Source organism: Castor canadensis, chromosome 1 (genome assembly GCF_047511655.1).
Source record: "Castor canadensis chromosome 1, mCasCan1.hap1v2, whole genome shotgun sequence".
NCBI classification, from domain to species: domain Eukaryota; kingdom Metazoa; phylum Chordata; class Mammalia; order Rodentia; family Castoridae; genus Castor; species Castor canadensis.
The window spans coordinates 156241840-156253955 of NC_133386.1; the positions used below are offsets into that span (position 1 = coordinate 156241840).

Here is a 12116-nt window from a genome sequence, read left to right on the forward strand (position 1 = left end):
GCCTGTCCCTTGACCTTCCCCATCCAGTATTAGAGGTGGGGGTGTAGAACTGGGTACTGGTGGCACAAGTGGATAGAGTGGCACATAGGGTGGTGGTACCTCCTCTGGTTCCTCAGTTAGTATAGGCAACTTTGCTTTCTCTCTACACTCGGAAGCTGTGGACCCTGTGGCTACCATAATCCTATAGGCCTCTTCCAGACAGGGCCTCAGCCATGTGGGCCGGCCGAAGACAGCATCCTGCCAGTAGTCAATATAAGGAAAGTGACCTAGGTGCCCAGGCCTTCCTACAATTACCCTACAAACTTCATTAACCACAGTTTTATCTAATGATACTTCTGGGGCCCACCCAATACCAAGAGTAGCCCAATCTACTTCACAAATGGCCTTAAGCTTGTTAGTAGTTAACTCCATGGTCTCCATTAAATCTCTTTTTGCAGTTTTTAACCATACACTCCAAGGGAGTGTTTTCACCCTGATTTTCACCCATCTCCTCCCGTTAACAGATGCCAGGACAAACACAGAGGGGGAGGGGGTTTGGAGGAGAGATAAAGGGGGCCTCTTCTCTGACACACAAGAGAGAACAATCACGCACCTTATCAGGTAACTGGATGCAGTCGTTTGTCCAGGAACTGCACCTACACAGATTCCTCACTTGCTTCGTCTGTCTCTGGCTGCTCCCCTCATGGGGATTTAGGCATCTGTTTGGCCATAGAGAGTCTGTATAAACCCTGGACCAGAGGCCCTATTAGGGCTCACCCTTGACCATATGAGTTCACCACCAACTTGTGGATTGCAACTCCCTGCTCACTTTGCAGCTGGGCTATTTCTCAGGCTTGCACTTCACACGCTCTCACACAGCACAGTACTTCCACCCCACTCCCTGAACCCGAGAGACACGGTTTCACTCCAAAAGACAGTTACTAAGGTGCATCACTGGGAGTTGATCAGTCTCCTCTTCTCCCTCCTGAGGCAGGCCTGATTTTGAAGCTGGGTTCTTACCAGTCTGATAAGCAGCACTCCTCTTGCTGGTTCCTGCACCCCACTGGGTTCCACTGTGCTTGAGGCTTTCACCCCAACTTGCTGGGAGGACAAGTCCCTCCTCTGGATCAAGCTGTCCTTTGACATCTGGCAGGACCACTTCTCCCAGTAGCAGTTCAGGGAGAACTTGTCTCCAGTGACAAGGGAGGCAAAAAAACCCCACTCTCTCTGCAATCCTGGCAGCAAGCCCCCAAGAAATGTTTTTGGAAACTTGAACAGAGACACAGGACTCTGAGTCAAGGAAGTGAACACTTTATTGTGCCAGCACAGACTCAGTGGACTGGTGCCCAAAGGTGCCCCAAGAACAAAGAGGTCTCACATTATGCATCTTTGGGGAGAAAAAAAGGATAAAAAGTAGGTTATAGAGGCAATGAAATTAAAAAACAAGGTTTAACCCATTTATGGTTGTATGCAATTCTATAGGCTCCTTAACCCTAGTGCTAAGTGTCCTTCTACTCCTAGTGCTATGTGACTTCTTCAGGTTTTAGATTTTTAAGTTTTATCTCTCTGCTATGCCATCTCTTCCCCTCTGCTACCTTATCAGAACACAAGCCTGCCTGTTTCTCTTCTGGTCCTCCTCCCTGCTACACTAGAGTTTGAACCCAGGGCCTCATTTGTGTTAAGCAAGTGCTCAACTACTAAGCTATACCTCCAGCACACAAAAGTGTTTTATAAACTGATTTTCAATTGCCAGTTATAATAAAATAAATGGTTAAGAATTTTGGCTCTAGGGCTGGGATGTGTGGATCAAGTGGTAGGGTGCTTGCCTAGCAAGTGTGATTCCCTGAGTTCAAACCCCAGTACTGACAAAAAGGAAGAAAGAGATAGAGAGAGAGAGAGAGGAAGTAAGGAAGGAAGAAAGACAAGGATGTTGACTGTAGTGTCAATCTAGCAATCTGTCTTGGATATGTTATTTAAACTGTCTCTGCCTCATGGTTCCCTAGCTGTAAAAGAAGCAAAATTGTTGAAGTGTGATGATCCAATGAGGTAACAGAAGACTGAATTTAGAATAGTGCCTGATCCACAGTCACCTCAACACAAATGGAAACTGAAAATCACTAGAGTAGCACGGAATTGGATCGACCATAGATGAGTGTATATGCCAGCATTCCTTCCATAACCCTTCATTTCTTTAGATATTATATGAGGTACAGTTTCATTACATGAATAAGTGCTCCATGAATAGAAACTAATACTTTGACCAGAAACGAATGTTCAAGGTCATAAGAAGCAGACAAAGAGTTCACAGATATTCTGATTGTAAACCCACTCTAGTCCCATGATCCCCATGTTTGGGAGATAATATCAAAACAAAACTTAGCAAAATGAATGCAAGTTGCCAGGTGACTACTTATCTAGGTAAAAATTCAAGATGGAATCCCTCAGCTTAGAGGGTGTTATTCATCAGTCCTGGGCAGAGGACTGCCTTCAGAGTCTCTTACCTCCTACCCTCTGATGTCAGGGGTGCTTTTTTTCTTCCTCTTTCTATTTCTCCTTGCTTTGCTAAATAAATCTTTCCTGGCCTTTGACCTTGTAAATTTCTTTTTGTGAAATGCTTCAAAATTCTTGTCATTGTGGATTTCAGGAGACTGTTTTTCCCATTGGTAATTAGGGAGTTGAGACACCCCCTCTTTCACTGGGAATTCTTTTGTCCTCAACCTTTCTCTGGTCACAATTCTACCATCATCTAGTGTTAGAGGAATTTGAGATGAACCAGTAGAAGGGTTGACATATTCCACACTGACTCTGGCAAGTATGGATATGAATTCTCAAGAAGGCATGAGCAGAGTGGTATGGAGGTGTTCACTGATACAGATCTGATGTAATGAAGGTGACATTCTATCCTGGAATGGGGAAAAAAGAAGGAAAACATCTTTGAAAGGTATTTCTTAATGCCATGGACAGGGACTGGACAACACATGGTTAGGGAAGGAGAGGCTAGAAGAAGGGAAAGACTCCTTAGACTAGGCCTCCATGGCGGGAGAGACTAATAAGGCACCCAGATTCATGGGAGGTGAAAAGTGCTGAGGACACAGATGACTGGACAATGAGGAGGCTAGATGCAGAGCCTAGAAACAGTGCATTATTTCCAGGGAATGCTAGCCAGCAAAAGCCAGGAGAGAAGGTCTAATATGGGAAAGACTGCAGTTGTCTGAAACCCTCTCTCATCTGTAAGATTCCATAATCTTCTGGAGTATGGCCACTGCTGAGGCCAATCCATGGTTACTCAGGGTACTTTTTCTTTTTGATATTTTCCTTCACTTTTGTTGTTGCTGTTCTTGTTGAAAGTTTTCCTACCTCATTAGAAAGAGTTGGGGAATGTTTTCTCTTCAATTATATGCATGTTTGTATGAAATGTGAATGATTTGCCTTCTTGAGGAATTAAATTTGTATAATAGCCATCTACGCTTACTATTTTCTTTGTGGAAAAATTCAGTCTTAAAATAATTGGGGGATGATTCAGATTATTTCTTCTGAATCTCTGTAAATAATATTTTTCTAAGGACTTGTTCATTTTATTTAGTTTAAATTTTATTTCTGAGGTTGCCCATAGGATTTTCTTACTGTTCTTTCCATTTTATAGAATATATAATGTAGGCTGTGATGCCATATTTGTCCCATGTATGACTGTACAATTTTAAAATTAGTGCCTTATTTTCTTTAAAAAAAATTAAAATGTTTACCAGCCATCCCCTTGGTCCATGCTCCCAGTGAGACTGTCATATGCTCTTTCCAGATTACAATGACAAGTTGGATTCCACAAGCATTTATTAATCATTTTATGTGTTCACTATCAAGCACTCGAGGGATACAGAATTCAGTAACTCATTACCAATTGGCCCTGTCCTCAGGGATTTACAGTTTTTATTTCCTGAAATGCAAGTAAAGAGAAAACTCAATATTTTCTGGGCAGGCCAGCAGGTCTGAAGTGATTGGGGTCTTTGCCACTCCGGCCCCATTCATTGGCAAACTGGTCAGCCCTTGAGTCCTCTGCTCCATGGCCTGTGAGTCTCTGAATACCCTCTCTGGCATCACTGTAATCAGGACAGACAGAAAGGAGATTCATCACCAGTCTGATAAGCAACAGCCCCACTCTCTCAATCCCATTCCAAGGCATGTCTGTAAGAAGAGACCAGGAAGGCCAAGGAAGGAGGAGCTTGACATACTGGCCCTGCCCAGCCAAATCCCTGCTCAGCCCAGCTACTCCTCCCTCACTAAGCACAGGAGGGAGAATGGGAAAGAGGAGGAGGGCTGCAGCCACCACAAGGAACCTCTGTGTAGAAGAGAGCCTTCTCCTGACTGCCCAAGGCGGTCCAGCCCTGCTCATCCGGGCCTGGCTTCCCCAGGAGCCTGCCTTACCTGATGACTTTAGCAGCCCAGGCTCCCCCAGGTCCCCTCCGGGCAGCATCGTAGTTCCCCCGAGCATGGAAGTACTTGTCCGCTCCTTTCCAATTGGCCTCTCTCATGTCAGAGTAGGCTCGCCACATGTCTCTCGCCCCTGGAAGAGGAAGAGATGATGACATTGATCATGCCTGGGCAAGAGAGAGGAAGAAAATGATTCCTCCAACCGAGTCCAAAGATTTCAGCCTTTGAAAAAGCCCTAGAAAGTGTGACTTGAAAGGAAGATTCCTTTACTTTTTACTTCCCTGGGTTACAGTAGCGGGAATGGCACTGGTGCAAGTCTTATTCTGTTTAATCCATTCTTGGTTCTGTTGCTAGTTTGTTTTAAGGTGTGTGTGAAGCATGTGAAGAAGACGTAGAATGGCCTTTTAGGATATTTCATTGTATAAAAATGAAAACTCTCTCTATAGAAAGCTCCAGGGACCTTCTGCCTAAACCATGAGAATGGGATTCTGAGGGAGGCTATGGACAGTTCTCTCTCGATCTTCTCAAAACGGGAGAAAAAATGGGCAGAGAACAGTTCTGTCTTGAGTCCTTCTGAATGTCCCGGGTATAAATGAACCTGGAGAATTGTCAGAGTCCAGTTAGCAGGTGATAAATGTGAGTTCTTTGAGACAGATTTAAATAGACAGTATAATCATGCAGAAAAACAGCAACCGAGCTGGGCACTGGTGGCTCATGGCTGCAATCCTAGAAACTTGGGAGGCTGAGATCGGGAGGATTATGGATCTAGGCTAGCTCATGCAAATATTTATGAGAACCCAACTCTAAAACAAACGGGTTAAAATGGAGTGTAGGTGTGGCTCAAGTGATAGAGCACCTGCTTTATAATCACAGAGCTATGAGTACACACCCCAGTCCCACCAAAAACCAAAGAGCAATTGACCGTCTAGGTTCAAAACTTCAGTGTCCTCCCCAATAAAATTGGAGTGTTGAGCACTTCAGGGGTCATGAGAAGAACTGAGAAACTATACATATTCTAGAACATGTTGGATGCGCAATATATTTTCAGTCTCTGCTCCTTAGGAAGAGTGGAAGAAAAAAAGAAAAAGGACGAAACTAAGATGAGCAGGGAGTTAGTCACCTGAGGAATCTGATCAATCTAGAGTTAAATGGGAAAGACTTTTTCTCACATGTGCAAGGCAGAAGCTTTACCACTTGAGCCACTCAACCAGCAAAAGATTTTTTAAAAATTAATTAATCTAAAAAATTGGAAAATCTAATATACAGTTGTAATCGTGGTTTATATAATTCCTCTTAAGAGATAACTTGTCTTCATCTTGTGTACTTATTTGGTGTTCAAATAATTGCTTTTATTTTTTCTACTTATTCTGTCTGAGTTAATGTTTTAAATGGATCATTTGAGTAAAGAGTTGCTGAGTGCATACTTCTGAAATGTCTGGTGCATTTTATCATTTGTGAGCAGGAAAACCAGTGGTTATGATTGTCAAACTCCACTGTGCATAAGAAATAAAATAAAAAACTGTTGCAATTGTGGTTCAGTGGCAGAGGAGTGGGATATGGACCTAGGCCTCAGCCTTTTGTAAAACATCCTGACCACAAGGGATTCTCATCCAAGAGAGCAACCCTTTGAAAAACAATGACCTAAAGAATGAGAAATATATTTAACTGGGTATGTGAGAATTTAGATAAGACCAAAGGAATCCTTTTAAAAAAATTATTCAGAGACTATCCCAACAATTATGACACCTGAAAGTTTAAATGCTGCAATTTGAGGGCTAGTGGCATGGCCCAAGTTGTGAAGTGCCTGTCTATCAAGTACAAGTTCAAAAACCCAATAACATGGATGAATAAATAAATACACACATACATAAATAAATATTGCAACTTGAAATTATGGCTGAGGAGGTGTTTCCCTCAGTGTCTGTTTACTGGATGTGTCTTGCTTGGTCCTAACAAAACCAATGTGTCTTTTACTGTGGATAAAGGAGGTAGAATTGCCTTCCAAACGTATCCCATTCATTTTACCATTTTTCAGATAGAAATGAGATTTGTGTCAAAAATATCTCACTCTTTTTTTTTTGGAAATAGTACAGTAAATTCTGAGGAGCAAGTCTACTTGGCTTAAATCTTGCTTTTTTCTCTGGCATTCTGTTAGGTACCCCAGGCTCTTTGTGAGTCAGTTTCTCTGTTAAGAGGTAAGAATGATGCCTACTTCACAGGACTAAAGAAAGAAAACGAGTTGCTTTGCTCCCATAAATCTTTAGCACACTGCCTACAAGATACTGAAGCTCAGTGACTTTGGTGGTTATCACAGTGGGATGGGGGCCGCACTGGTTCTGCTCAGCCTCCCTGAGCACACTCCACACACTTGATGTACCAGCTTCAGGGCTATTGAAATGTGCGTCTCTAACATTCCAGTAGAGGGGAGTAGAGTCCCGCTTTCATTAAGAGAGCCCCCCCTCCTGAATTCCAGCCAACTCCTGCTCTCCTGATGAAGTTTCTGTCTAAACCTGATGCTCATAGAGAAGTGTCAAAGCTGGAGAAAAGCATGGGGAACTACTGTTAGGAAACACCATGCTCCTCCATTCCCTGATGGCTTCACTAGCACCTTTGCCCAGAGCACATATGGTCTCTGCTCAGGTAAATAAATTCTTGGACCCACAGCCTCCTGCCCCCTACCCTTTGGGCCTTACCTTGACCAGCTTCCTTGACAAATGAGGTCCACCTTTGGCTGTCAACTCCCAACAACAGGAAGCAGAAAATGATGCCAATGGCAAGCTTCATCCTGCTGTAGCATCAAGGAAACACAACTCAGGACAATGAAGCTTTTACTTAGACTTTGATTTTCTGTAATGGTGACCTATTCTTGCATTGCAGTAATACAACCCACTCAAATTTCCATACAAGAATTGTCTTGTGTGCATAAATACATGACAAATAAGTAGAATTCAGAGGGTCTAATTCTGCATTTCTGTTCATCTTAGAATCTCAGTGTCTGAGTACTTGCAATGGACCAGTTGTATAGAGCATTTCTCATTTCAGTCACCCCTTGTTATAACCCGAACCCCAACTGTACAGGAAGCTTCTAAGGTGGCATTTGGGAGAGTGATGGGGAAAGAAAATGTCCAAAGAGTCAAAGTGCTGCAAAGTTCTAGCACTCTACCTTGGGCTGTGGTTCCTGCTGAGGCCCCAAGTGATTTAGAGCTGCACGTGCTGCCTGCTGGGGAGCTGTGGTAGGTGCTATATATACTGGCACTTGGCTCATGGAGCAAACCTCTCTCCCTGTTGCACAATCCCTCTTGGCCAGCAGACACCATGTAGAACACCAGGGTCTTTCTTCACACAAATCTAATTCTCCCAGATTGTGCAATCTGGCAACTTCCAGGAATATAGTAAAGCAGGATTTTCAGTTTCCTTCCAGTCACAGTCCTGATTGGAAATTATTGGGATTCAGTAACGTACACACAGTGAATTATAAACCATATGCTGTGAAGGGAGATCAATATTGGAAAAAAGAGATTTGATTAGCAAAGAATGTGAGAATATCAGAGAAATGGAACAGCTGAGCTAACTTCCACTGCAAGGGACAGTCCAGAATGAAGCTGGGACCTTAGGATATAAGAGTAGGAAAAGAAGATGGCAGACAACTAAGGAAAATAGAATCATTAGCATCCATGTGGATGGACTCGGTACTGGGAATGAACTCCTCCAGACTCATGCATCTGTGGTGTGGTGGTACATGACTATAATCCCAGCACTCTGGGGACTGATGAAAGAAGATCTTTAGTTTCAGGCCAGCTGAAACTAAAGACATTGTCTCAAATAAAAAATAAAAACAAACAACAACAAAAAAACCCCAAGCAAATAAACACAAAATGTGAATTGGTTATCATCAGTTTACTTTCCTTGTATGAGTTAAAGCAAAGAGACCCTTATGCCAATTTATGCTGAAATATCCTGAGTTAGTTGGTTATTTGTTTTTGGAAAACTGGCCTGTTTCTACGTTAAATTTGATTATATGGCAGCCTCAATATGTGACTCCATTCTGATTTTGTCTGGTCTGGTGGAGTCTAGTTCGAGAGCTCAGTCCAGACCAATGGTCTTATCTCAACTATAGTTAACAACTGAATGAACAGCTGCTGCAATCCATAGCCTCATCACCAGAAAGGCTGGATTCCCACTCCCCAGCATTCAATTCTCTGAAGAAGACTAAAGGAAAATGTCACATTGTAACAGCTGAAAAAATTGTTATATTCTTACATAAGCTGTGGATTCTGTGAATACACTTCCTTCCCAATAAAACAAACACAAGAAAAAAAATGCATGTATTTGGAAAGATATTAACATTTTTATTCTAATTGCTTAATAATTGTATATACTTATAGGATATGATGTGATGTTTTGAAGTATGTATACATTGTGAAATGATTATATCAAGCTAAATAATGTACCCATCACTTTGAATACCTGTCTTTTTTTTACAATGAGAACACTTGAATCTATTCTTTTCACAACTGTGAAATACACAATGAAGCTTGAAAAAAGAAGGCAATCCTGACATTTGTGATAACATGGGTGAACCTAGAGGACGTAATTCTAAGCCCACTAGGCTAGGAACAGAAAGACAAATACTGTAACATCTCTTTTATAGGTAGGGCATAAAAAAGGTAGAACCCATAGAAGTATAGAGTAGAGTGGTGATGACCAGAGGGTGAAGTGAGGTGAATAGAGGGGTGGATGTAGGAAAGCAAAGGTGGTGGCCAAAGGGCACAAAGTTTCAGTTATGTAAGAGGAACAAGTTTTCCAGATCTATTGCATAGCATGGTGACCACAGTTAGTCAGACTACTGCGTTGGATTTGTCAAAGAAACCCCATTTTCACAGCTGCTGAGCTTCCTGAGAGCAGGACCTCTGACCATGTTGCTCCCGTGCAGAGCACCAGTGTCCTAACACTTATACAAGGAACCTCCTAAGGCAGCAGGTCACTCCTGTTCTCAGTAGCTCCTCATACCGCCCTGGTCCAGGGGGTGGGAAAATGCTCTCCACTGAACTACATTGCCAGAAAGACAGAAGACCAGCTTTCCTAGAATCACATACAATTCTAACCTGACTAACAAACACCTGGAAACAATCATTGAAGAATATAGATCTCTAATGTTTGTCCTCTGAGTAAACTACCAATAGCTCACAGGTAAGTCTATGTCTTCTTTCCATGGATATACACAGAATTACTTCAGCAAAGGCCACAGTCAGGGATCAATAAAAACAACTATAAAACAACAAAACACAAGAAAAATGATACAGAAATGTCATAATTTTTCTATATTTCACCAACAGAATCATTCTTTATTTCAGTTCAAAAAAATCCTTAGCTGCATCGCTCTGATCCCTTTAGAAATACTTCACAGACACAGCTTAGTGACCCACACAGAGGTTAATCTGAGTTATAATTTCCAAAATCAAATTGGGGCTTAGTGTGGACTCCGTGTTCTCAAATCTTAATTTAATCAGCTCATAGTGATACACTGTTTGTCAATAGGTAGCACTCAAAAATATTTAAATAAGGTTTTTTTTAATTGTGTGGGTCTCACTATTTTGCCCAGACTGGCTTAGGACTCCTGGGCTCAATCTCACCAGTAGCTAGGCCTATGGTCATATGTCATTGCACCAGGCTTAAGACATATTTTGATTCAAGGAGACACAGACAAGTTTTGGAAGCCAATAAGCATTAGGTAAACTGAAGCAGTTGTCAAAGCTCTCTCCTGCTGAGACTAAATGGTTTATCAGAAGAGTTGGGCTAAAATTGGAGGAGGAGGTAGTTGATCAATTACACAAGATATTGTAGAAAACTGATAGTGAAGTTGTATAGTTCATCTGAAAGTTAGAGTAATATTGATTCTAAATCAGACATGAAAAATATAAGGAAATAAAAAACAGCCTCAGGCTGGAGGCATGGCTCGAGTGGTAGAGCACCTGCCTAGCAAGCATGAAGCCCTGAGTTCCAACCCAGTACCACCAAAATAAATAAATAAATAAACAAATAAACAAACCAGTACATTCTACAACACATCCGAATAAACTTTATTAATTTTGTAATGTCACATGCCCAAAGCTACTACAAACATTTTATTTAATGGGAAATTTTTCAATTCATTGCCTTTAGGGTTTTATAGGAAAAAGAGCACTCCCTATCACCACTGCTGTGTAACGTAGCCTGCAAGCCGTGGCCAAAGCTACAGAGAATAAAGGGAAGTAAGTGTTGCCTTTTGTTTTATTATTTATTTGTTTTGTGGTACTAGGGTTTGAACTCTGGGCTTGACGATTCCTTCCAAGTGGTAGGAAGGCACTCTACCACTTGATTCACACCTCCAGCCTTTTTGCTCTGGTTATTTTGGAGATAGGGTCTCACTTTTTTCCAGTCCTGCCTGACCAGGATCCTCTTATTTTATGCTTCCCACCATCATTAGAATGACAGGTGTGCATCACTGTGCCCAACTTTGGTTGAGATGGGGTCCTTCAAACTTTTTGCCTGAACTGGCCTGAAGCTGCAATCCTGATCTCAGCTTCAAGAGTAATTAGGATTGCAGGCATGAGCCAGCAGCGGAATGCCACTGAGAAAAAGAGCAAGATTGTTGAGATTTTCAATACTCAGTGCCTAGAAAAGTGTCATAACATTTGTAGGCTTAATAAGTCTTAGATGAATGAACTTGTTCACTGATGAAAACTTGAAAAATATGAAATTTAGTATAAAGACAAAAATAAAAAACAATACTAATTTCAACTGCCAAGATTGGGAGAAGGATTGAGAACACTATAGAACGTTCATGTTTGGCTTCCAATCTATATTCTAAGTGTGTGTACATGCACGAGCACAAACAAGGTGATACAATGCCTACAATTTTATATGCTATTTTTACTTAACATGAGCATGTTTTCATGTTATTACCTCTAGCTACCACTAGGTGGCAAAGCTAAACTCCAGTAAGACTCCAAGCTTGGTTTCTTAGCCATATGCTATACAGCTGCTGACTGAACTTGGTAATTCAATTGTCTTTAATCCTTACTAGCTTAATAATGACTCTCCCATGGATGTCAACCCATGGGACACACTGGCGCTGGTCTTATCTGTCTTGCTTTCTGCTGTTTTCCTCGGCCCTGACTTGAGTTCATTGAATAAATGAACAGAAGGATGAATGTGTTTTGTTAGCATCTTTACTGGAAAGGTAAATTGGTTGAGGTTTCAAAGGAGCTGTATTACAGAGAAGCATGGCAAGGTTTGGACAGCACTAAGTCCAGCCCTGCTCGAGAGTAAACACAGATTGATCACAGTGCGTTGTGGCATTGGCCCAGTCTGGAATTAACTTAAATTCCTGCCCCTTTTAGAAAAGATAAGTTGTGTCATTGGCTGCAGGTTTTATAGGATTCCATAAAGAATAAACTTGTCTGTAAAGAATGCATTCTATTCTCTGAGAGTGCACATGGATTTTCTTTCCCTGGAGATTTCAAAATGCAAACCTGGAAAATTTGAGAGTTGTGAGAGGGCTCCTTTTGCACCCAAGTTTGAAAAGCAGGCTGCTGAGTGATTCTTTTTTCCTGTTGCCTAGAGCTGAGGACAGCAAGTCTCTAAGTACCCCATATTCTAGAGAGGTATCCAAGAAGCAGGGGCCAGACTTCACAAGTTCCCAAGGCCTGTGAAGAGGTAGCAGTGCAGGC

At 41.9% G+C, this 12116-nt stretch overlaps 1 protein-coding gene across 2 annotated transcripts; it reads right to left on the bottom strand.

Annotated features, from left to right (window-relative positions):
* Nucleotides 1-3789: 3789 nt before the first annotated feature.
* On the bottom strand, nt 3790-7703 carry LOC141411019 (serum amyloid A-3 protein). Of its 2 annotated transcripts, none has more exons than XM_074042695.1 (4): nt 7568-7703; nt 7098-7192; nt 4399-4537; nt 3790-4073 (listed from the first exon to the last, which is right to left on the bottom strand). In XM_074042695.1, the coding sequence occupies exons 2-4, from the start codon at nt 7186-7188 to the stop codon at nt 3935-3937; spliced, it is 369 nt and encodes a 122-aa protein (XP_073898796.1). In that variant the 5' UTR covers nt 7189-7192; nt 7568-7703; the 3' UTR covers nt 3790-3934. The 2 variants fall into 2 exon arrangements, with proteins under 2 accessions (XP_073898796.1, XP_073898802.1); XM_074042701.1 differs by having other exon boundaries at nt 7098-7189; nt 7568-7630.
* Between the last annotated feature and the right edge of the window lie 4413 nt (nt 7704-12116).